Source organism: Poecile atricapillus, chromosome 5 (assembly GCF_030490865.1).
Source record: "Poecile atricapillus isolate bPoeAtr1 chromosome 5, bPoeAtr1.hap1, whole genome shotgun sequence".
NCBI lineage: Eukaryota > Metazoa > Chordata > Aves > Passeriformes > Paridae > Poecile > Poecile atricapillus.
The window spans coordinates 5,926,652-5,945,929 of NC_081253.1; the positions used below are offsets into that span (position 1 = coordinate 5,926,652).

At 39.7% G+C, this 19,278-nt stretch overlaps 1 protein-coding gene across 1 annotated transcript in view; it reads right to left on the minus strand.

Annotated features, from left to right (window-relative positions):
- THSD7B (thrombospondin type 1 domain containing 7B) overlaps nucleotides 1-19,278 on the minus strand; it is a 241,363-nt gene that overhangs the window by 106,081 nt on the left and 116,004 nt on the right. The window contains exons 10-11 of the mRNA XM_058839930.1: nucleotides 16,886-17,018; nucleotides 15,789-15,892 (exon numbers count right to left, since the gene is read on the minus strand). Of these exons, the coding sequence (XP_058695913.1) occupies nucleotides 15,789-15,892; nucleotides 16,886-17,018 (237 nt within the window). The remainder of the gene's footprint in view (nucleotides 1-15,788; nucleotides 15,893-16,885; nucleotides 17,019-19,278) is intronic.

Here is a 19,278-nt window from a genome sequence, read left to right on the forward strand (position 1 = left end):
TACTGCCATTCTTGATTTCTTTCAATTTATTTAAGAGCATTTTTAAAATAGGTTTATTAAGATGCTTTCTAAAGAAAGTTTCACTAAGAACAGTTCTTAAAAGTCAAGAAAACTTCTTATCATTTTGTTTCAATAAAATGCAAGAGAACACACTGCAGATTACCATATCAGTATTTTTGATTTACTCACCTTTTCAACGTGAAGACAGGCAATTCCCATATATAACTTTATTCCAAAGCTGTGACCTTGACTTCTACCAAAAGTTCAATTGTATGGGTATTGGTTTTGAGGCAAGATGAAGGAAGAAAGGAGTTCTCACAGATAAGATAATAAACTGTCAGCTACAGTTTATGAAATAAAACTGTTTCAAATAGATAATCTGATTTAATCTATGTTGACTGTCAATTCAAAAATTATGACTCGGTCATTACATAGCACGGAGACTACAGAGCTTGAATTACTTGTTTGTCTCATAAAGCATTAGGTGTGTGAACCAAAAACATCCTCATAGACTTCCATGTACGTTTCCAATGTAAAAAAATAATCCTAAATTAAATTAAATACCACATATTGAAGGGGTCTGGTTAACATATACAAATTTGGACTGTGTCTAAAGGTGAAGAAAAGGCATTGAAAAGTACTGTTGGTAGAGTTACTGATTACATGAAGATGAAAAAAAAAATGTTTTTCTGTAGTTGTTGAAAATAATAAAGAAATGCATAAAATGGCTATGTTTAACTATCACTGTCCTAGGTACTCATACAACTGTAAAAATAGAGTGAGGTTTAAAAAAACGCCACCCCAAACCACATTATCTCCTGGGAGTGATGGGAATTGTGTACTTATATAAACTACATACACAGGATGCAATCTCTGTATTTTTCTTTACTCAAATTAGTAAATGCAGGTTTTTTCTAATAAGAGGAAAAAAAGATGAGCTACTAACACTGATGTGTAAATCAATAAATGAGATGTCTTGATCAAACTCCCATGTTTCCTAACACAGTAACTACACAAAAAACCTGAGATTCATATGGTGCTTTGAACAGATTCGTGCACCTACATTGTCCAATATAACAACAGCTTGTTTCATACTGCTACACCAAATTATTCTAAGAAACAGAAGGATTCACTGGAAGTAAGGATATGAGTTACATGTAAGTTATAAGATGTAAGACTGGTAGTTCTCTCATAGCAAAAGGATGAGCAAAGGTTGTGAAGAAATGAGGAAATGTTTGACTCTCTAATGTTTCAAATGCTTATCTACCTTTCTATTAAAATGCAGTTTAATACACTTTCCATTACAGCTACAGTGTGAGTCTGCAGCAGCAACCTCTAACAAACACGTTATATAAAATCACCTCCCAAAATCAAATTATTCTTTATCAACCTAAAATCTGCCACATCTACAAAACCACAGAATAAACAGCAAACAACAGTCACATGCTTCCAGTATTTAACAACTCTTCTCAGAGTAACTTACATGAGGAAATAAAAAAGTGGGACCTGATTTTTGTCCTCCCACTGCTGCCCAATGTACCTACACTGTGAAATACAGAGGCAGTGCCAGGTGAGACACCTTAATCCCTCTCCCAAAATGTGATGGCTGCTCCATCATCTTCACATCACAGTTCATCTTAGATAACTAAGAATATATTATAAATATTAATATATTTACTTAAAAACAGACTGAAAGTATTTATACAATTATCACATTAACATGTATTTTGGGGTGAAACTGTGTTGTAGCAATATTTAAAAGGTGAATTCACATGACTGGAATAGTAACATAAGGGGGTACAGCACTTCTGTGGGGGTATGTAAATGATGGTGCAATCTATCTTATCTATAAATTTTACATCTTTTCCATCTTTGAAGCAGTTTATAGAGAATGACTGGTAAAATTCAGCGTGTCAGGGGGGAGACAGAGTAAATTCCCTCAGCCCAGAGCGTAAGCCATGAGCAGGAACCAATGAGGAACAGCTGGAATGGGCAGGTAGACAAATACATTCACAGAAATGTATTTGCATTAAAATTAAGCAAGGCATGCTGGAAAGCTGGGCTGGCAGGGAAAAGAAAACTGAAGAAAGGTGCGGCTCAGGAAAAAATAGAAAAGCCAAAGTGAAAGCTCTCCTATGAGGGAATGGGCATGACCACAGTGGGGATAATCTGGAGTATGAGAGATCAGCTGAGCTCAGTCAGAAGATATCCACTGCCCTTGGAACTACAATAACAAAAAAGGTGAAAATTTGGGTGTTTCCTGTGGATTTGCAGCACAAGCATGCAAAATCAGAATTAGCAACAGGCATTAAAGGTAACAAAAGATCCTCCTGCAAACGTCCTGGCAAAAACCAGACACCCTCCACTCTGCCAACCATCCCCTCAAAGCCTGGCCCTCACCACCCTCCACAGGCTGCATTCCTGGGAGTGGATTTCCCTACGGGGAAAGGGCTATCAAGGATAAACCAGCTATTTCAAAAGTGTCTGTTCTAATGAATCCTGTCTCTAGCAAACTTAGAGAAACTGATCTTGATGCGTCAGAGGTGAACATCAGCTTATTTTTGATTTGCACAAAAACACTGGATCAAATATTCATCCAATAGGGACAGCTATACCAAAAAAAGGGAAAAAAATTAAATACATCAACCTTCTTTCTGTACTAAGTTGATGGACATAGTGAAACAAAAAGAACAATGGCCTTATTTTAGAATAGTTCGTTTCCTTGAGGACAAAAATCCAAAAAATGCTCAGCACCGTGAATCCTAAATGACTTCCTTAGTAATTAAATTATATTGCATCAAAAAGCACATGCCTCCAGCAGTTTGATTCGGATGTGCACACCCTAACCAGGAGTAACTGGGTAAGCAAAGATTGGGTGGAGTTGACATAGAAACACATAGAATACTTAGCACTAAAGAAAATCTCTGAAATGGAATAGAGCCTTTTGCTTTATGATAGTCTCTGACTATTCACCACTGTTTTATTACTGACTTTTGTTATTGTATCTGAATACAATTTGATTTTATGAGATCTTAAATATTACCTTTATAAACATTTCATGGGATGTTGACTCTCTATCTGCAAATTGCTTATTTGCTTATTGTATCTGTTCATTGATGCCACTGCAATAGCTTATTTTCGCATTAGCTTCTTTGTTGAGTCTAGTTTATCTTCTGAGAAAACCCCGAGACGAAATTTTTAATAAGAAATTCTAAAAAAAAAAAAGATATAACTGTAACTGGTAAAGACATTTTCCCTTATAGTGTTCTGTTTGCAGCATAATTCAATCAGGGTGTTTATGCCAGTTAACTGAGATTTCAAGAGAGTATTTTGTTTATCATTTAATCAATATGATTTGAGCAACCTAGAAAGATTTTTAAATAGTAAGCTAAATTCTGTTCACTCTTCCTACAACTTTATCCAAGTTTCAGACTTCTGCTCCATAAAGACTCTCCACACATCATTTCTCTTGCTTCTGCCGTTCTGACTGTGCAAACTGAACACCAATAAAAATCTGTGGCTGAATTCCATCTATAGAACACATTAACTCGTTTGCAAGTAATGGAAGATGACGATGACTGCACTGGGAGAAAATACAACAGGATCATTGGGCTTCCCTCATCAACTTTTTTGACAGCTGTGCTCACATACCCATCACTTATTCCACTGCAAGCCTGAACACTTACATTCCACAAAGCATATAATCAAATTTTATTCAAATACAGCCCAAGAACTAAGTGTATTTAACTTCTGAAAACACATTAGGTGATTATTTCATTCATAGTAAAAATGTAATACTTGCAAAACCACAGAACCAACTGCAAATTGCTAATATGTTTCATTATTATTAAGTCTGCCCCTTGGAAACACCAGCAATTAGGGTCAAATGAAACTCAATAATCCTTCTAAATTTCTTTCATGGTTGCCTCCAGTATTTACAGTTACCTGTGAAATTCATCTAACAAGGAAAGACGGGCATCTTTGAAAGGCTTCAGATAAGACAATTTGAGCAGACACATTTGGCCCTGTTTCTCATCAAAGCATTTAAAATTACAGAGTTTATGCTTTTATATCGGATTTGCAGAGTATTAACATTTAAATAAGCTTTAAAAAGGGGCCAGATATATAATCTAAGCCCAAAAATTAATAAAAAGCAGCCATCTTCCTATAAACGCTACAATTAATCATTGTGATGAACAGAGAGGAAGCAATCCATCTCACCACGCCAGAGAGCTGATGTAGCTCTTCTTTTCACACACCACACAAGTTAATTATTATGAGCAGATGTGCTTAGATTACAGGAAAATTTATACTCTGTGAAACCAGGCACTGAAGGTATCTATTTATCTTAAAGGACAAATTTGTCCCTGTTTGTTTGGAGGTTTGCTCACATGCAACTACATCAGCAACGTGGCCTGCGCGAAATCTCACAGGATTTGAGTTTTGCACTGCTTTTTGTGTGCCCCACTAAGGAAACATTTCAAAAAGGTACTGAAAAAACACCTGCTGGTCAAAGCAACTCATCACAAACAGGGCAGTTGTGATCTGTCCCACAAATTCTCCACCGTGCCCTGAACAGGGAATGTCTGTGACCGCATCCTGCGCTCTGGGGGTTAAAATGCAACAGAAGAGATAATACCCAAAACGCCCTCTGAGTTCACATCTGCAGTAGCTGCTCACTTCTGCAGGCCCATTTACGCTTGATTTTCTCAAATGCTGTTAAGTGCCTATTATGAAGATGCCCTCCAGGAGCAGAAGGAATAAATAAGCAGCAGAGAAGGCCGTGGTCAGCGAGGGCAGTGGCCGCGGAAGGCCACGTGTCCCAGCCGCGGCTGGGAGCGCTGCCCCGGCAAGTCCCGCATCCCCGAGGATGTGCTGATCTCCTTCACCCTGAATTAAATGCAGGCTGAAGTAGATGGCCTTGGACAAGCCTATTACATTTTAATAGGTTGGTAAGATCCCTTCATACTGCATACTTTGAGTTCAGGCACTTCCTCTGCCTACACAAAGTCCGGGATAAAAACTAAGATACAGAAAGTTGGTATCTAACAGACAGTAGGAAAGAGAGAACTCCGAGAAATTTCAATCACCTTGGGGCACATCAAAGAAAACAAATATATGATTGCAGGGCTGAAACTTCAGTGAACTGTCAAAAAGAAACAATAGTACTGACCTGAATTGATCAGAAAAGCGGTAAAAAGTACCATTTGCTACAAGGCTTCACATCCAAGATCCAAATTTAACACTACAAAATACCCTGCTTCAGGAGAACTCTATCAAATACCAGAATATATTATTCAAAACTTTCCTTATTTCACAAAGCCAATATCAGCAATCCTTTAATAAATGATGCAAGCACCTGGCAAAACCAGCAGCTGCCAGCAAAAAAATTGACTTTAGAAAAATCTTTGTTAGAAGGTGACATATTTTTCATTACTATCTATTGCCATCAAGGCATAGAGATGGTTTTTTGTTGTGTAGTAATTTTATTCCAGGGGAATTCCAATTTTTTGGATGAAGTTCCACTTGATTTATTATAAATAAAGAAGACAGAATCTTCTCCTGAGTCTTTTCAGAAGCAAATTGATGACAATAAGGGAAGTAGAGAAGGGTTGTTTCCAACAGGAAAAATGTTTGGAAGTATTACTAATGCAATCATCAGACTCGGTTTTAAAAGTGCTAAACATGCCACTCAGAATTTTTAATATTTCTGAACATATTTAGAAACTGTGTCAGCAGAAAAGAGCATCACTGGACACCCAAAGCAAATGTAATATCGACCAGTTCACAGGCACCTGCTGTATTCTCACAAGTGCAAGCACTTCATAAGCATCCCTGTCACTTCCAGTTACTCTTCTGTCACTTTAGTGCACCTGTTTGAAAGAGAGATGCTGGGAATTTTGAAAGACAGCTTGATTCAAGGTTATTCATTTCTTCTGAAATTGAAAATTCATGTCTAAAACCTCTACTGCAGACATAAAGCATTGCAGTAGCATTAATATACAAATTCAGAGTCAACAAACATGACATCAGGACTCCTTTTACATCTTTGTGGCATGCCACTTCATAAAAAAATCTTGTGCTTGAAGATTTTTGATAAGCCAAATTGATGAGCTCTGCCATTTAGGATGCTAATATTCATGGTGAGTATTAGCTCTTAATTATTGAAAGAAACTTTACTTAATTTCCATTAAGAAGTGCTTTCTAAGTAATACAGCAAAAGGGAAAATGCAAACTGAAACTTTTATCGTGTTCCTCTGAAGGAAATTCCCCAGACAGGTCAAACCTCGGGAGTCTGACAGTGAACAATATATGCTATAAATCAAACTCTGCATCCCTCTCAACACCTCCATTTTCCTTTCACCAACCTTTCAACAAGTTGGGTTTGTTTGTTGATTTGTTTTTCTGTTTGCTGGTTTGGAGTTTTGTTAAGAGTTTTTGGGGGGGAGGAGGTTGTTTGCTTGTTTGGGTTTGTTGTTTTGGTTTTCTCCCAGGAGGTAAGAAGGGAAGTACAAACAATTGACAGAGTCCTTGAATGTTTCATTGATTTAAGCAGGATCGGCATTTCAATCCAGTATTGTCTATTTCTCAAATTAAACCCCATTGGTTCTACTACACTGTGAGAATAAACAACTGGTCTTCATCCTTCCAATTAATGCCTCTGAAATGTCTCACAAGCTGATAATCCACTTGACTGAGACCATTATGGACAAGAAAGAGGTTATTTGGGTAAGGATTGTGAAAGTAACATCTCTAGTGTTTTCCTGACAACTAATAGTATAAAAGCTTTTTAATAAACTTGCTTATTTTTGGTCATGCCTTAAGCTTTCCTCTTTAAAATGTCTATTTGAAGAAAAGTTCTCCTTAAGGCTATTTTCAAGAGAACCTGGATCTTACCCTGCTCAGCTCAGATGAATTCTCAACAATTTCCTTATGAACCGCAGCAGCTTTGGCATGAATTGTCTTTGGAGTTATAAACAGCACAACTGTGACATACAGGAAATTAAAATTTTATAAAAGCAAAAGTAGATTCAAATCAGTAGTGAATGAGCCTGCCTTCACATGGAGAGGTGAACAAGAGGGATGTGAACAAGAGTTATATAAAATAGCAAACAAAAAAGGAGCCCAACCAGGACACAAATGCCTCAAGAACAAAGGATGATTCAATTAAACTGAAAATCATCAAGAAACTAGAATAGTTTTCTCACTGCAGGGTTACACCATTGAACTGAGGTACACCAGACACACACAGGGGCCAAAAACCAGCAACAGTTCTGTGAGCTCCTTTAAATTATTAAGGATTAGAAACCCTTGTGTTTCAGGCTCTAAGTGAAGAGTTTTAGGATGAAACTGCTCCTGTATTTCTGATGAAGAGCACACACCAGACTGTGTGAACAGGTCTGCTTACAACCCACCCATGGCCACAGAAGAGATTTCTGCTCTAGTCTGCAACATCCTCCACACAAACCACGACGTGTCACCACCCAGGCTTACTGTTCACAGAATACAAATTCCTCAAGATTTGTGTGCAAAGTCTGAATCAACTGCTCATAACGTGGATTTTAAATCACTGGGAGCTAGCAGTAAAAACAAGTCGTAATTGGAAGGGCCTGTCCCCAGTTTGAGGGAGAGATTGCTCTTCATTACGTCCCTCATTATGCCTTTCATCCTCCTGAGTAAGTCTCGGCACAGTTTGGATCTCCTTGGACCTCTTTCATCTACTATACTCTGTTTAATGACAATCCATCATTTAAAAAAGGACCCCAAAAACGACTTTCGCCAGCGATACTTGCTTAGATCATACAGACTCCACACTAGATAAAAGAAATCTTGGGAGGACCAAAGAGAGCTGAACTTAATCAGAGGGATGAAAGACAAAATGAAAATCTATCTACCCTTACATTTAAAAAAGGAGTTTCCTTCAGATAAGACGATCTCGACTCTCTCCCTCTGTGCCTGTTAAATATGGTGTGAGCACTGTCAGATCCTGTGGGACTTTTATGACTGAGATGCTCCAGCAATTCCTGTAAATTGTACACATTTGGATGGTGCTGTCTGAGGTGACCAGGCCACTTCCTATTGATCTAAAACTCTTTTTCCCCCCTTCTTCCCTCCTTCCTCCTAATCAAGGCAGAAATACATAGCCTGGCAAGCTTTGATGTCCCTCTGCTTTACTTCTCATTATTTTGATCTTTTAACAATCCCTCTATTGGTACATGCCCTAAGCATGCATCTTCAGGGTCTGTGCCTTCTGGCTTCAAAAGACTCTTCTAGTTGATTAAGACCTTTTATTCCTTTCCCCCAGAAAACAAATGCTCTGTGTGGTACAAAGAGGCTGATATTTGTTTTGTTTATCAGATAGGAACAGTATATATAGTTAAGCTAGAGAGCCTGCTTATTCCCTTCTGCAGAGTGGAATATACTGTCCTGGTTTTGAAGGAAATCAAATACATGGAATTTATCTGATGCAGTCTTCATCATCTTTATTTTACAGAAAGTTTACAGATCATTGAGTTGCCTTTGGATAAAATGCTGCACTGTAGATTGCTGTCAGGACAAATTTGCTAAGTCTCCTCAATTTTTATGTTGCTGGCATAAGGCTACAGTGACAGAAATGAGTCGGAGTCTGTCCTGCTATTAGTCCACGTCTATAAAGTAATGTCATGCCAATTCTCCTGCCTATGAAATACTCTTGGAGCAGTGGAAGAGGTGGAAGCTGGGCAGACCCAGGCTGAAATATAGTTTTAAGTGTCCTCTGATGCCTGCTGACATCCCCCATTAAAAACAGGAGGGCAGTCCACCATCACTCTTCTGTGAACAACCTGTCACTGGCAAACCAGTATCAATCTTTCTTCCCCTTGTCCTATCAACTCACACCCAAAGGAAGAAAAATTGGTCTAGGGGAGCACATTACCTGGAAGATCAGTGGGATGTAATACAATATGAGGACAAATTTCCATGCCCCACTGCAGTGCCCAGCTGCAGATTCCAGCCGTGCACATTTGCATAGACACCTCCGCTACAGCAGCAGGTTTTAATAAATTGGACCAGGATGATTTCAATGAAAACAGGTGATTTTATTTCTCATAAATTAAACTACAGGAATATCAAAGGCAGCTGAAATGCTCAGAGAGATTGATCCACTATACCTCACATAACCTCATCTGTACCCTCTCCTCCTGCTCCCAGTCAATTCTAATGCTACAAAACTGAAATTAATCCCATGAAGAATCTCTCTGGGAGAGGGTATCTTCCTCATTCCACTGGTTCAGGGAAGGCTAAGAATGCATACATATATGCATACATGATATTAGTATGGCATTTTTGTCTCCTCCTCAATTTTTCCCTATTTCCCCCTTTGTGAAACACTGCCACATGTTTCTGCATGAAGCAAATCTATTTTCAAATCTACAGATAAAAACAGCTGAAAGCTTATAGGTAAATGATACAAATCTGACACCAGCAACCTGGACTCATGTATGCCACATCCATACTGCAGTGAGCATTCTCTCCATCTCCTGTGTGCAGATTATACTTAGTTCACCAAGAATGAAGATTAGTTTTAAATGCAAAACCAAGGGTAAAGTTTCATTAAGCTCAAGAGATTTTAATTTGTTCAGTGCTATTCATCAGAGGTAGACACCTAAATATTTAATTTATTTCTGTTAATGAAATTTGAGTATTTTGGAAAAAACTTTCCTAACCTATTCTGAATTTATTGGCAAACGAGGAATTGGAATTACTCAAGAGAAAGTTTTGGTGTTTTTATCTGACCTCAACTGTTTGTCACTACTTATAGTGGCAGAAGGTGTGGAAAAAAAATAAGAGGGAGTATTGCCTGTTAAATATATTCTGTTTTATGAAAAAGAAGAACAAATTTCAGGAACTTGGAGATGAGAAAGAAAATGTAAGCAAAACATGATTTTATGATGTGTGCTTTTTTACAGCAGGATAATGCCACTGATAGAAGTCCAAATTCCAGACTTTCCTCTACAGTACTGCTGCCCACTTTTCTACAGTGCAAGTGCTGCATTTGACATTTTTTTTCTTCAACAAAAATTACACTTCTCTGATTTCAGAGCATGCTCAAATTTAACCAACATGTATCTCTGGTCTGCCCTTCCGAGTACTCACGATTTGCTGTTACCCAGATGTGTTACAGATGCTCTCTAGTTCATCATCCACACTGTCAGTGACAGCACTGACAGTCCAGGGTGCGTGTGCCCCGTGGGAAGCTGTCAGGATCTGATCAGAAGCCATCTGAAATAGCCCTCCTGGCTGACAGAAAATAGCTGATAACAGAGCTTGGAATGGGTTTTTTCAACAAGTTTCACAACCACCTTGCCCTGCATTTCTCTAGGTCATACTTTTATACTGCACATGGGAGGGTGTCACGTGGAACTGGACTCAATGTCTTCCTGAAGTTCAGAGAATATTATCTGTGCTGCTTTTCACTTACCTTATTGCCTGACCTCCAGCCAACTGCCTTGTCAAGCAAAGAAATCAGATTATCAAAAACAATAATAGCAAATCAATTCTGGTTTGGTTGTTTCTTACCATCTTAGTACTCTCCATGTGTTTTTAAGCTAAAAAGGGCACTGTTAGTGACAAGAGGAAAACAACATAATACATGTTTGTGAATTTGCAACATGATGTAGAGTAATTGTATCTGTAAAGTGTTGCTGAAGCCCTGGGCAGACATAGCTCATGAACAGACCAAGGCTCTTCATTCTGGAAAGGCAATCTCCTTCCTCAACCTCAGTGCCATCCTAGACAAACTCTGCTTCACGTTCTTTTCAAAAGTATCATGAACAAGACTCAGTTCCTGTCTTTACCCTGGTTATTATTTTTCCCCTCAATTATTTGCTCCCAATGCTACCAGCTGCCAGGAAGGTGTCTTCCAGACCAGGACTCTGGCTGGGACCATTCAAGTTCAGCTCCCTGTGCTGTGTCCCTGTAACCACCAGGAAGAACACTGACCAACAAATGAACACTCAGCTTCACTCAGAATAAGGCTCAAGGTGCCATTGTCCTGCCTCCTCTGTAATACTGGAAGGAGCTGCTGATGACAGGTAAGCTGCTGTCAGCTGGACACACTGACACAGGACTGCACCAACAGCCCTCCCCAAAAAACATCACCAGCAAACTGAAGCAGTTGAGTCTCTGCCACGTTTACTATCATAATTGCATTCCTTGTAAACTTCAGGTTATCACATTGCCTTCAGCCTGTAAATTGTCACACGATTCTAATATGTACCTCCTGAAATTGGTAATTCTGTGCAAAAACATTCAACAACTCAAATCACAATGATGTGTTAATTTAGCTAATCAGCAGTTATATTAACTATCTAGAAAACAGAAAACAAGAACTGTTGGATGACTTCTCTTATGAGGGAAAAAAAAAATTACACTGACACTTTTTTGATGGCACATCTCATTATAAAGAGGTTACCATAAAATAATTGCAGGAGAAACAACAACAGTATATATGGCCATTACTGAATTACTGATGGACAATACATAAGATAATACAGCTAAAGGAAGCATGTTTAAAATATTTGTGTAGATACAATCTTAGACTATATCTAAACTCATCCTTGCATCTTGCTTCATATGATGCATTAACTTGGTCACTATTAGACTTGTGATCACAGTACTGCCTATGTCTTATATAAGATTTCACTGGAATTATCACTGCATTTAGACACACTCAGGAAACTTAGATAGCAGATTGCTACCATTTTTTTCTTATGATGATAAGCTCCTGGTCTGAATCAGTCTAAAACCAGTCTTGTCTGCAATGTCCCTACAGCTATCAGAAAGCTCCAGAGCAAGAGCCAGAAGCCTGCAATGAAGGAGACGGGAATCTTAAATGGCCCGAGTCTGGTGCTGCCTGCATCCCACGTTTTCACTGTCAATTCATACATCAACTTTTCAACTGTAACAGATTATATTTAACACTAACCATCTTAGCAAAGTCCATGTGATGTGAATTTACAACCCAGCTAAAGCAGGAAAGGAAATACATCCTGTGTGGTCTGACAGCAGAGCAACCAAAAGAAATACACTCCAGAGGTGCTCGATGGGGCTGCCCAGGATTGATCTACCCCAAGACCTCCGGTGAGACAGGGAGAGTTCTGCTCTCCAAAGCAAAGGAGTAGCTTCTTATTCCTCCATTGGTGAGTCTGCACTGTTGTTTTCCTGTACATAAATCAATAAACTATCTCTAAAAATATTTCCTGCTCTGTGTCACAACATTTCTGTATTCTTGAGATTGGGACTACAGCTCTGAGAAAGACTTACTGTCTCATTAACAGGGGGAAATATGGTCAAATGAATCAAAGCAAAGTGGCAGGAGCAGGAGAAATAAGAGATGGCATTTTCCATTGCTGCAGCCTCCCTTTGCTTTTGGAAAGTAACTCGTTTTTTCATAATCATGTTGTCAGTGTATTTCCAGGACCAGTTTCTAAAGCAGAGTCTCATTAGACCCATCTGGTCTTTAATACCTGTCTATTTACACTACCAATGGAGTTTGAAGCAACCTTCAAAGACACTTGCTTGAAACAGGCTTTCGATCCACTAATTAAACCTTCACAATCCCTAGTAATGAGCAACACATTTTTTTCCCAAAAACTGTGTATGTCCCAGGTGGCTCCTCATGTCAGCACTGAAAGGAGAGGCCACTCCTGAAGGATCCTCCATCACAAACATCTGAGACCAGGAAAGTCACCAAACAGCACCTGAAGAAGCAGTGATTCCCATGAAATCATGGAATGGTCTGAAGTGGAAACCATCCAGCTCATCTCATTCTACCCCTGCCATGGGTAGGGACACCTTCCACTATTCCAGGTTGCTCCAAGCCCCATCCTACCTGGCCTTGAACACTTCCAGGGATGGAGCAGCCACAATTTCTCTGGGCATCCTGTACCAGGGTCTAACCACTCTCAAAGTGAGAGAGTGTTTCTTCCAACTCTACTTTTAGTCAGTTCAAAGCCATTCCCCCTCACCCTATCACTCCATGCCATCTCCAGCTCTCTTGAAGCCTCCTCAGGGCATTGCAAGGGGCTCCAACATCTTCCTGGAGCCTTCTCTTTTCCAGGCAACAACCCCAGCTCTCAGCCTGCCTTGACAGCAGAGGTTCTTGAGTCTTCTGAGCATCTCTGTGATTTCCCCTGGACCATCTCCAACAGGTCCACATCCTTCTTATGTTAAGGACCCCAGAACTGGATACAGAGCTCCAGGGGGGTTCTCCTCATTTACTGTTAGTAATGTTGTCCTCTGTAACATCCTCATCCTGTTTTACTTGAGTGCCCTGTGTTGGGGGCTTTTTGCCTCAACTAAGTTTAACTATATTTATTAGTTCTAAAGGCTACCTTTCTCTTTCCTATAGCATTGCTTCTTGAATAAATTAGTCCACTGAAGGTGACGTAAGAAATGAAAGGCTATTGTAATTAGTGTAATAATATCTTACCAAGATAAAACCATAAAAACTTCAGACAGCTGTCATCTCCTTAGCTATTCTGCTTATTATTCACAAATTCTGGTATCTTCTGCATATTACACAGTATGTTTACATGCAATTTCAGTGAAAATGCTCATGGAACAGGATCTCTAAGTATCTTTCTCAGAATCTAGCCGAGAGAAAGAATGGAGCTTGAAAGTCATTTCAGACCTCATTTTCCCTCAGTACAATCATTGTCCTAAATAGGTACACATAAACACATACTGGTTTTCTTTAGAAATAATTCATATGAATTCAATGTCCTTATATAATTGGCTAGATATGACAGTCACTGAAAACTAAAATCCTCTTTTTTATACTACAGTCAGGGTATGGACAGGAAAAAAAAAAAATCTAAGAAATGGATGCTCCAAGGGACAGGAAGACTGATTATGTTAGAGGTAAAAGGGTAATTGCTGTCACATGGTAAAAAAGGAACCAGGCAAATTCATATGAATACTCCTTGGAGAAGAAGCACTTACTGGCTACATTATGTAAGGCAATTACTCTGTGGAGGGGTGGTGATACCTCGGATGCAAGCTCATTCACAGGATGCCTGAATATTGCAGGAAGGCAGCATCTATCTCTTACACCTGGGATTCTTCTACTGATGGCACAGATTCCCCTGAAAACACCCACAGACTCACAGTGTCGTAAAACATAATTTAGGACAGAAGGGACCTCTGAGGATCCGATGCCTGCTCTAAGCAGGGTCAATCTCAAAGTTAGAAAAGGCTGCTCAAGACCTTTTTTTTGTTGAGTGTTCAGTATCTCCAAGGCATGTAAGGAAAAACCTCCCCTGCCTAAAGGGCTGGTCCCTGACAACACAGGGCACTCTGCACACTCCTGAGTTCAAGTAGCAGCAAGAAGAGGAACTAACAAAACCTTTATGAAAGTTTCCCTTACTAAACACTTCTACAGATAAGATACAGAATTGCTGAAAACCCAGCAGCTTCTTTTCCAGACACAGTATGGTCAGGGTTAGCAGCTGAGTTTCAGCTGCCTTCTCTGTGGAGATCACTCCTCTTGTTCAAACAAAATATCTTTTAAAATCTTCTTCCATGGGTTTCATCTGAGATCTCATTTTCCTGAGACCCCACTCATCTTTAATAATACCCAGCAGAGTGGTTCTATCACTACATGTAATTATGAAGCTGTTACAAAGCCACAGTTAATTACAAAAAGTGAACGTGGCATTGAAATGATTTTTGCTTAAACTCACCAAGGTAGGTTTTTCACAATTATCCTAGCACAGCACATAGTCTAGGCAATTATTGGAGGGCTCTCCACAGAGTAAAAGCAAGTGTGATGCTCTTCTATTACACTTCTAATTCTGTCAGAGTAAGATTAACAAAGTTCATGCACCTACTAGAACATAAAGATTACCATCTCTTCACACAGACTGAACAATAAAATTTACAGATTTGAAAACTTTGTGGAAAGGTTTGTGGTCAAAACCTAGTTAAAGATATTTACTCCTTTGAGTTTTAGTTTAAAACAGATTTCTTCTTTCAGATACATCCCACATACTGTCAGGGCTTTTCTTTCTTTTCCTTTGTTTCCAGATTACATAAGAAATTCATTTCATCTTTAAAGAATAGCTTCTACCTTTGTGAAGGAGTAAATTATTATGTCAAGTTTCCTCAGTTAGCATACCTGTATAGCAATTTTTTTTCAATAAAAATAACCTTTTGTTAAAGGTTTCATTGTATTTCCCAGGAGAATGATAACAGCCACATCTCCAGCCATCTGCAGGCACCACTACAGACTGATGCAGACTCTGAACATTCTTCTCAACACTTCTGTTCAGACAATGGGACCACTAATTTCTAAGTGCTTAATTATGCCAAGGGCAGGAGCCCAAAGCCTTTACCCATGCTGAACTTCTTCAACAGTCTTAATGAAAATCAGGCCTCAGGCAAATCATTAGTAAAATTCAAAATCGTAAGGAAATTACCCTTTCCATTTTTAGCACAAAGAATGGATTACTTCATAAAGGCCTATAGATAATTCATTTAAAGCTCACATGCTTCAGCTTTGGGCAGAAAAGCAGGTTAAGATATTTGAACATCAAGCACAAATCTCCTCCTATACTCCAAGCTATTGTGTTAGTGGTACTTTAATGCCCAGCACAGCAGAACTATAATGGAAGCAGCTCCCAAAACACTTTATTTCATAAAGTACTCCAGCTAGTTTCCAAATTACCTACTGCAAAAAAAAAGCAAAGACCCTACTTCAATGCCATATCCAACACCTCAGACACTGGGGCTGGATGGAGGACTCTTACCCCTGGACTGCAGCCCGTGCCCACACGCCTCGCTCTGCCCGGGCAGGGCCTGTCTCACTGAGTCTGGCACCAGCACACAGGGGCTCCAGCGGTGGCTCTTCCACCTGCACAGGGAACAGCCAACAGTGACATGCTCACAACTGGAAAACAGGGAACAAATCTGAGCACAAACTCCAGTTACCAAACATAATATGCTGTGGGGACTTTGGAATCACAGAGCAGTAATTACTCCTGACACAAGCGCCGGGAACTGGAATTCAGATGCCAGGCTCAGCACATCCTTATCCAACAACGTCCCCCTTTCTCATTTTGCAGGGCATGCTTCAAAGTTAGGTAAGATACATATGAAATGGCTCCAGTGGGCTTTGTCACCAGGCTCTCCTCCTGCTCTCATACAACTGATGTTGTTCCCAGCCTGTTTTCTGTGCTCACAGGTGTGCCAGCCATGGGAAGCAGCTTTCCATGGCACCAGGCAGAGCAGAGCGTTGTCCCCTGCCCGGCACTGCCTTCAGCTCCACACTCTGCTCCAGGACCATCTCCTGTGGGATGTGCAGGCTGAAGATTTGTATGCAAAGATATAATGCTTTTCTATTTACTAATATTGCACAACAGATGGGCCACGGAATCTTAATGAAGAGCAGTGAGTAACTGCTCTATTGTATTATTTGTCTAATCAGAACTTTTTAAGTGCGTAGTATTCACTGGAGTGAGAGTACCAGGGGAAAAGACAAGAGTTTCTGCAATAAGCATGCAATTATGATTAAGGCACTCTAGGGCTTGTGGTCCCAAAATAGCTCACATTGATTTTTAGATACAATGAGGGGGAAGTTCCCAGTAACAGCTTCCTTACACACATCAGACCCTGAGGTTACTATTCCTAGGAGCTGTGTCTGTTGGTGCTCATTCTGATGATGCCAGATCTACTGAAATCTCCAGTTTGAACTCCACTTTTACACATTTTGCAAGGTACATTATTTGTTTTAAACTCTGCATTTTCCAACATTATGTTATTTTCTGGTTAAAATTGTGCAGGACAGGAGTCATTTCTGGAGAAGTGGACACCCACTAGAGACTGATTCCAAGCTAACAGTTTTTACCTATACACTGGACAGATGGGAACATCTTCACATTCTCTTTCCTCATACAAGGTGTCTGGACATGCCTGTCCCCCACTGGCAGAATCCTGAATGATAATCCTGTACCGGGACTGCTTAACTGCAGTGGCATTGCCTGTAAAGCGAAAAAAAAAAGTTGTTTTTCAGACATGGTTGTCAACCCAAGTTAGCTATATAGCTGCCTTGGTTAGAAATATACTCTGTGTTTCATTTATATTTTGAATCTGTGAGCACTCTGTAACATTGTTTCCTTTAAAATTACCAGTAGTTCAGCAAGACAGCTGCTGGAAGGATGATAAATCAACAGCCTAAGAAATGCATCAAAAATCATCTATTTAAGAGAACACCAAATCAAGTGAGAAAATAAATAAATAAGAAAATAAACACCTTAACGGGAAAAGAATAAAAAGCAAAGAAACAAAATGTCATAATGGAAGGTTTTGTTTCTGAGAACACATTCTGGTGGTCTCAGGCTGCTACAAATAACCCATCTTTATGGCTCTAGAAATCAGAGATGATAACTTCCTGATAGGAAAACCATTGTAACCAACTGAGGCTAACTCTCTACTTAACCTGAGTTGAAGCAAGACCAATCCATCTAGCAACACAGTTCACAAAATCAGTGGTACAGAATGCAACAGGAAAGACAGGAGCAAGATTTATCTGTTTGTCTCTACAGCTAAAGCAAACACAATCCTTGGCTGTGTAAGTGGTAAGAGCAAACAGAGCTGGTTTAACCACTGTTCGTGGCCCTTGTCCTTCTCTGGGTACCATGCTCACACTCCAAAAACAGGTGCTAGAAAAATAAAAAGGCATCTCAGGAGAACTTTTTAAAGGACTGCAGACCACGTAAAAAGCTTTAAATAAAGGACTTCATCAAATATGTCTGAAATTGGAAAATAGTGCAAATAAGCCCACTATGAGTATTATTTTCCCAGCTCAGAATAAGAGCAAAGCTGCAGCAGCAAAATTACAATGTAGTAGAGTAGAAGGAAAACTTAGAATTCACATCATGAACACAAAGTACAAGCACAGATCCAAGAAAAATATTGCCTTTAAAAATACCAAGTCATACAAGCCTCCACTGGCAGATGTGTCACCACTGTGAGATCACTGCAAAAGGACACTGGACTGGCAGGAGGCTGCTCACCATGGATGCTGCCCTGGGGCAGGAAAAGCACATCCAGAGAGATCCCTTGTCTGCTTCTCTCACAGCCGCTACTGAGACAGCTCTACAGCTTCCTGCAGTCTCCTTTCACATGCCTGATTTGGGCCTGTAAAGCCTCAGAAAGAGCCTTTTCTTAAAATCTAGCCTACACCATTACGCTGGAAATTAAACTGCTTTATCTTCTGTCCACTACCTGAAGAGTTTATCCCTGTCACCTAATGCATACAATTTACAAAACTGTAAGGGTTTGCATCCATTCTAAGTCTTCTCTCTAAATTAAGCAAACCCAGTCCTTTGTAGGTCCAATTCAATTCCCTCTCCCTGCTCCCTTTCTCACAACACTGTGCCCAAGGCCCTGCAGCCTCCCCTGGGCACAGTACAGTGACCCCTCAGGGGTCTTACATACAACATGCCCGAGAATTTGACAAGCCTGGTAGGAGTTTTAGCATTTCTAACTGCTGACTTTCATTCATTCTGTAGTCCATTGTATCTCCAGAAGTGCCTGAGGCCACAAAAACTATTTAGGGAGCAGAGCACTTGACACACAGAAGAGACCAGGAAAGTTGGGACTCTTCTGCTTGGAAAGAAGACTCACAGCATCTTATCAGTGTGTATCAATACACTCTAATGGGCAGTAAAAGAGACACAGACAGACTATTTTCACTGTGATATCCACTGTGAGATTTTTCAAGCAGCTGAGTACCCATTTAAGAGTCATTTAATTTAAGCCACTGTTCCTCAGCTTCCTGATAAAAGTTTAATGTGTCAAAATTCTACCACTTCCCTTAATTAGAACAGCTACGCTGTCAAAAAAAAGAGATTAAATTTATTGGGCACAATTTGTTCTCAATAAATCCTTACTGGCCAGTTTATTACAATCTGATTCTTGAAATGTTTATATCTTGAGTAATAATTTGTTCTTGTGGCTTTCTACATAATGAAGTTAGGATGAGTAATCTACAATTCTCCTGACCTTTCTTTTTGGAGGAGCGGAGGTGAAGGGAAGAGTTTTAGTTTGGTCTACCTTGGTACTGCTGAGTTTTACTTCTTTAAGACCTTATTTCTCACCCATAGAAGAGTCACTTGATGCTCTGGCATTACTTTACTACTTATTCACACAACCTCACTGACATGGGAACAGCTACTCAATGGAAACACTCCTTAGTACATTCTTCTCATGGCTGCAGACAGGAAACAACAGCAGCAA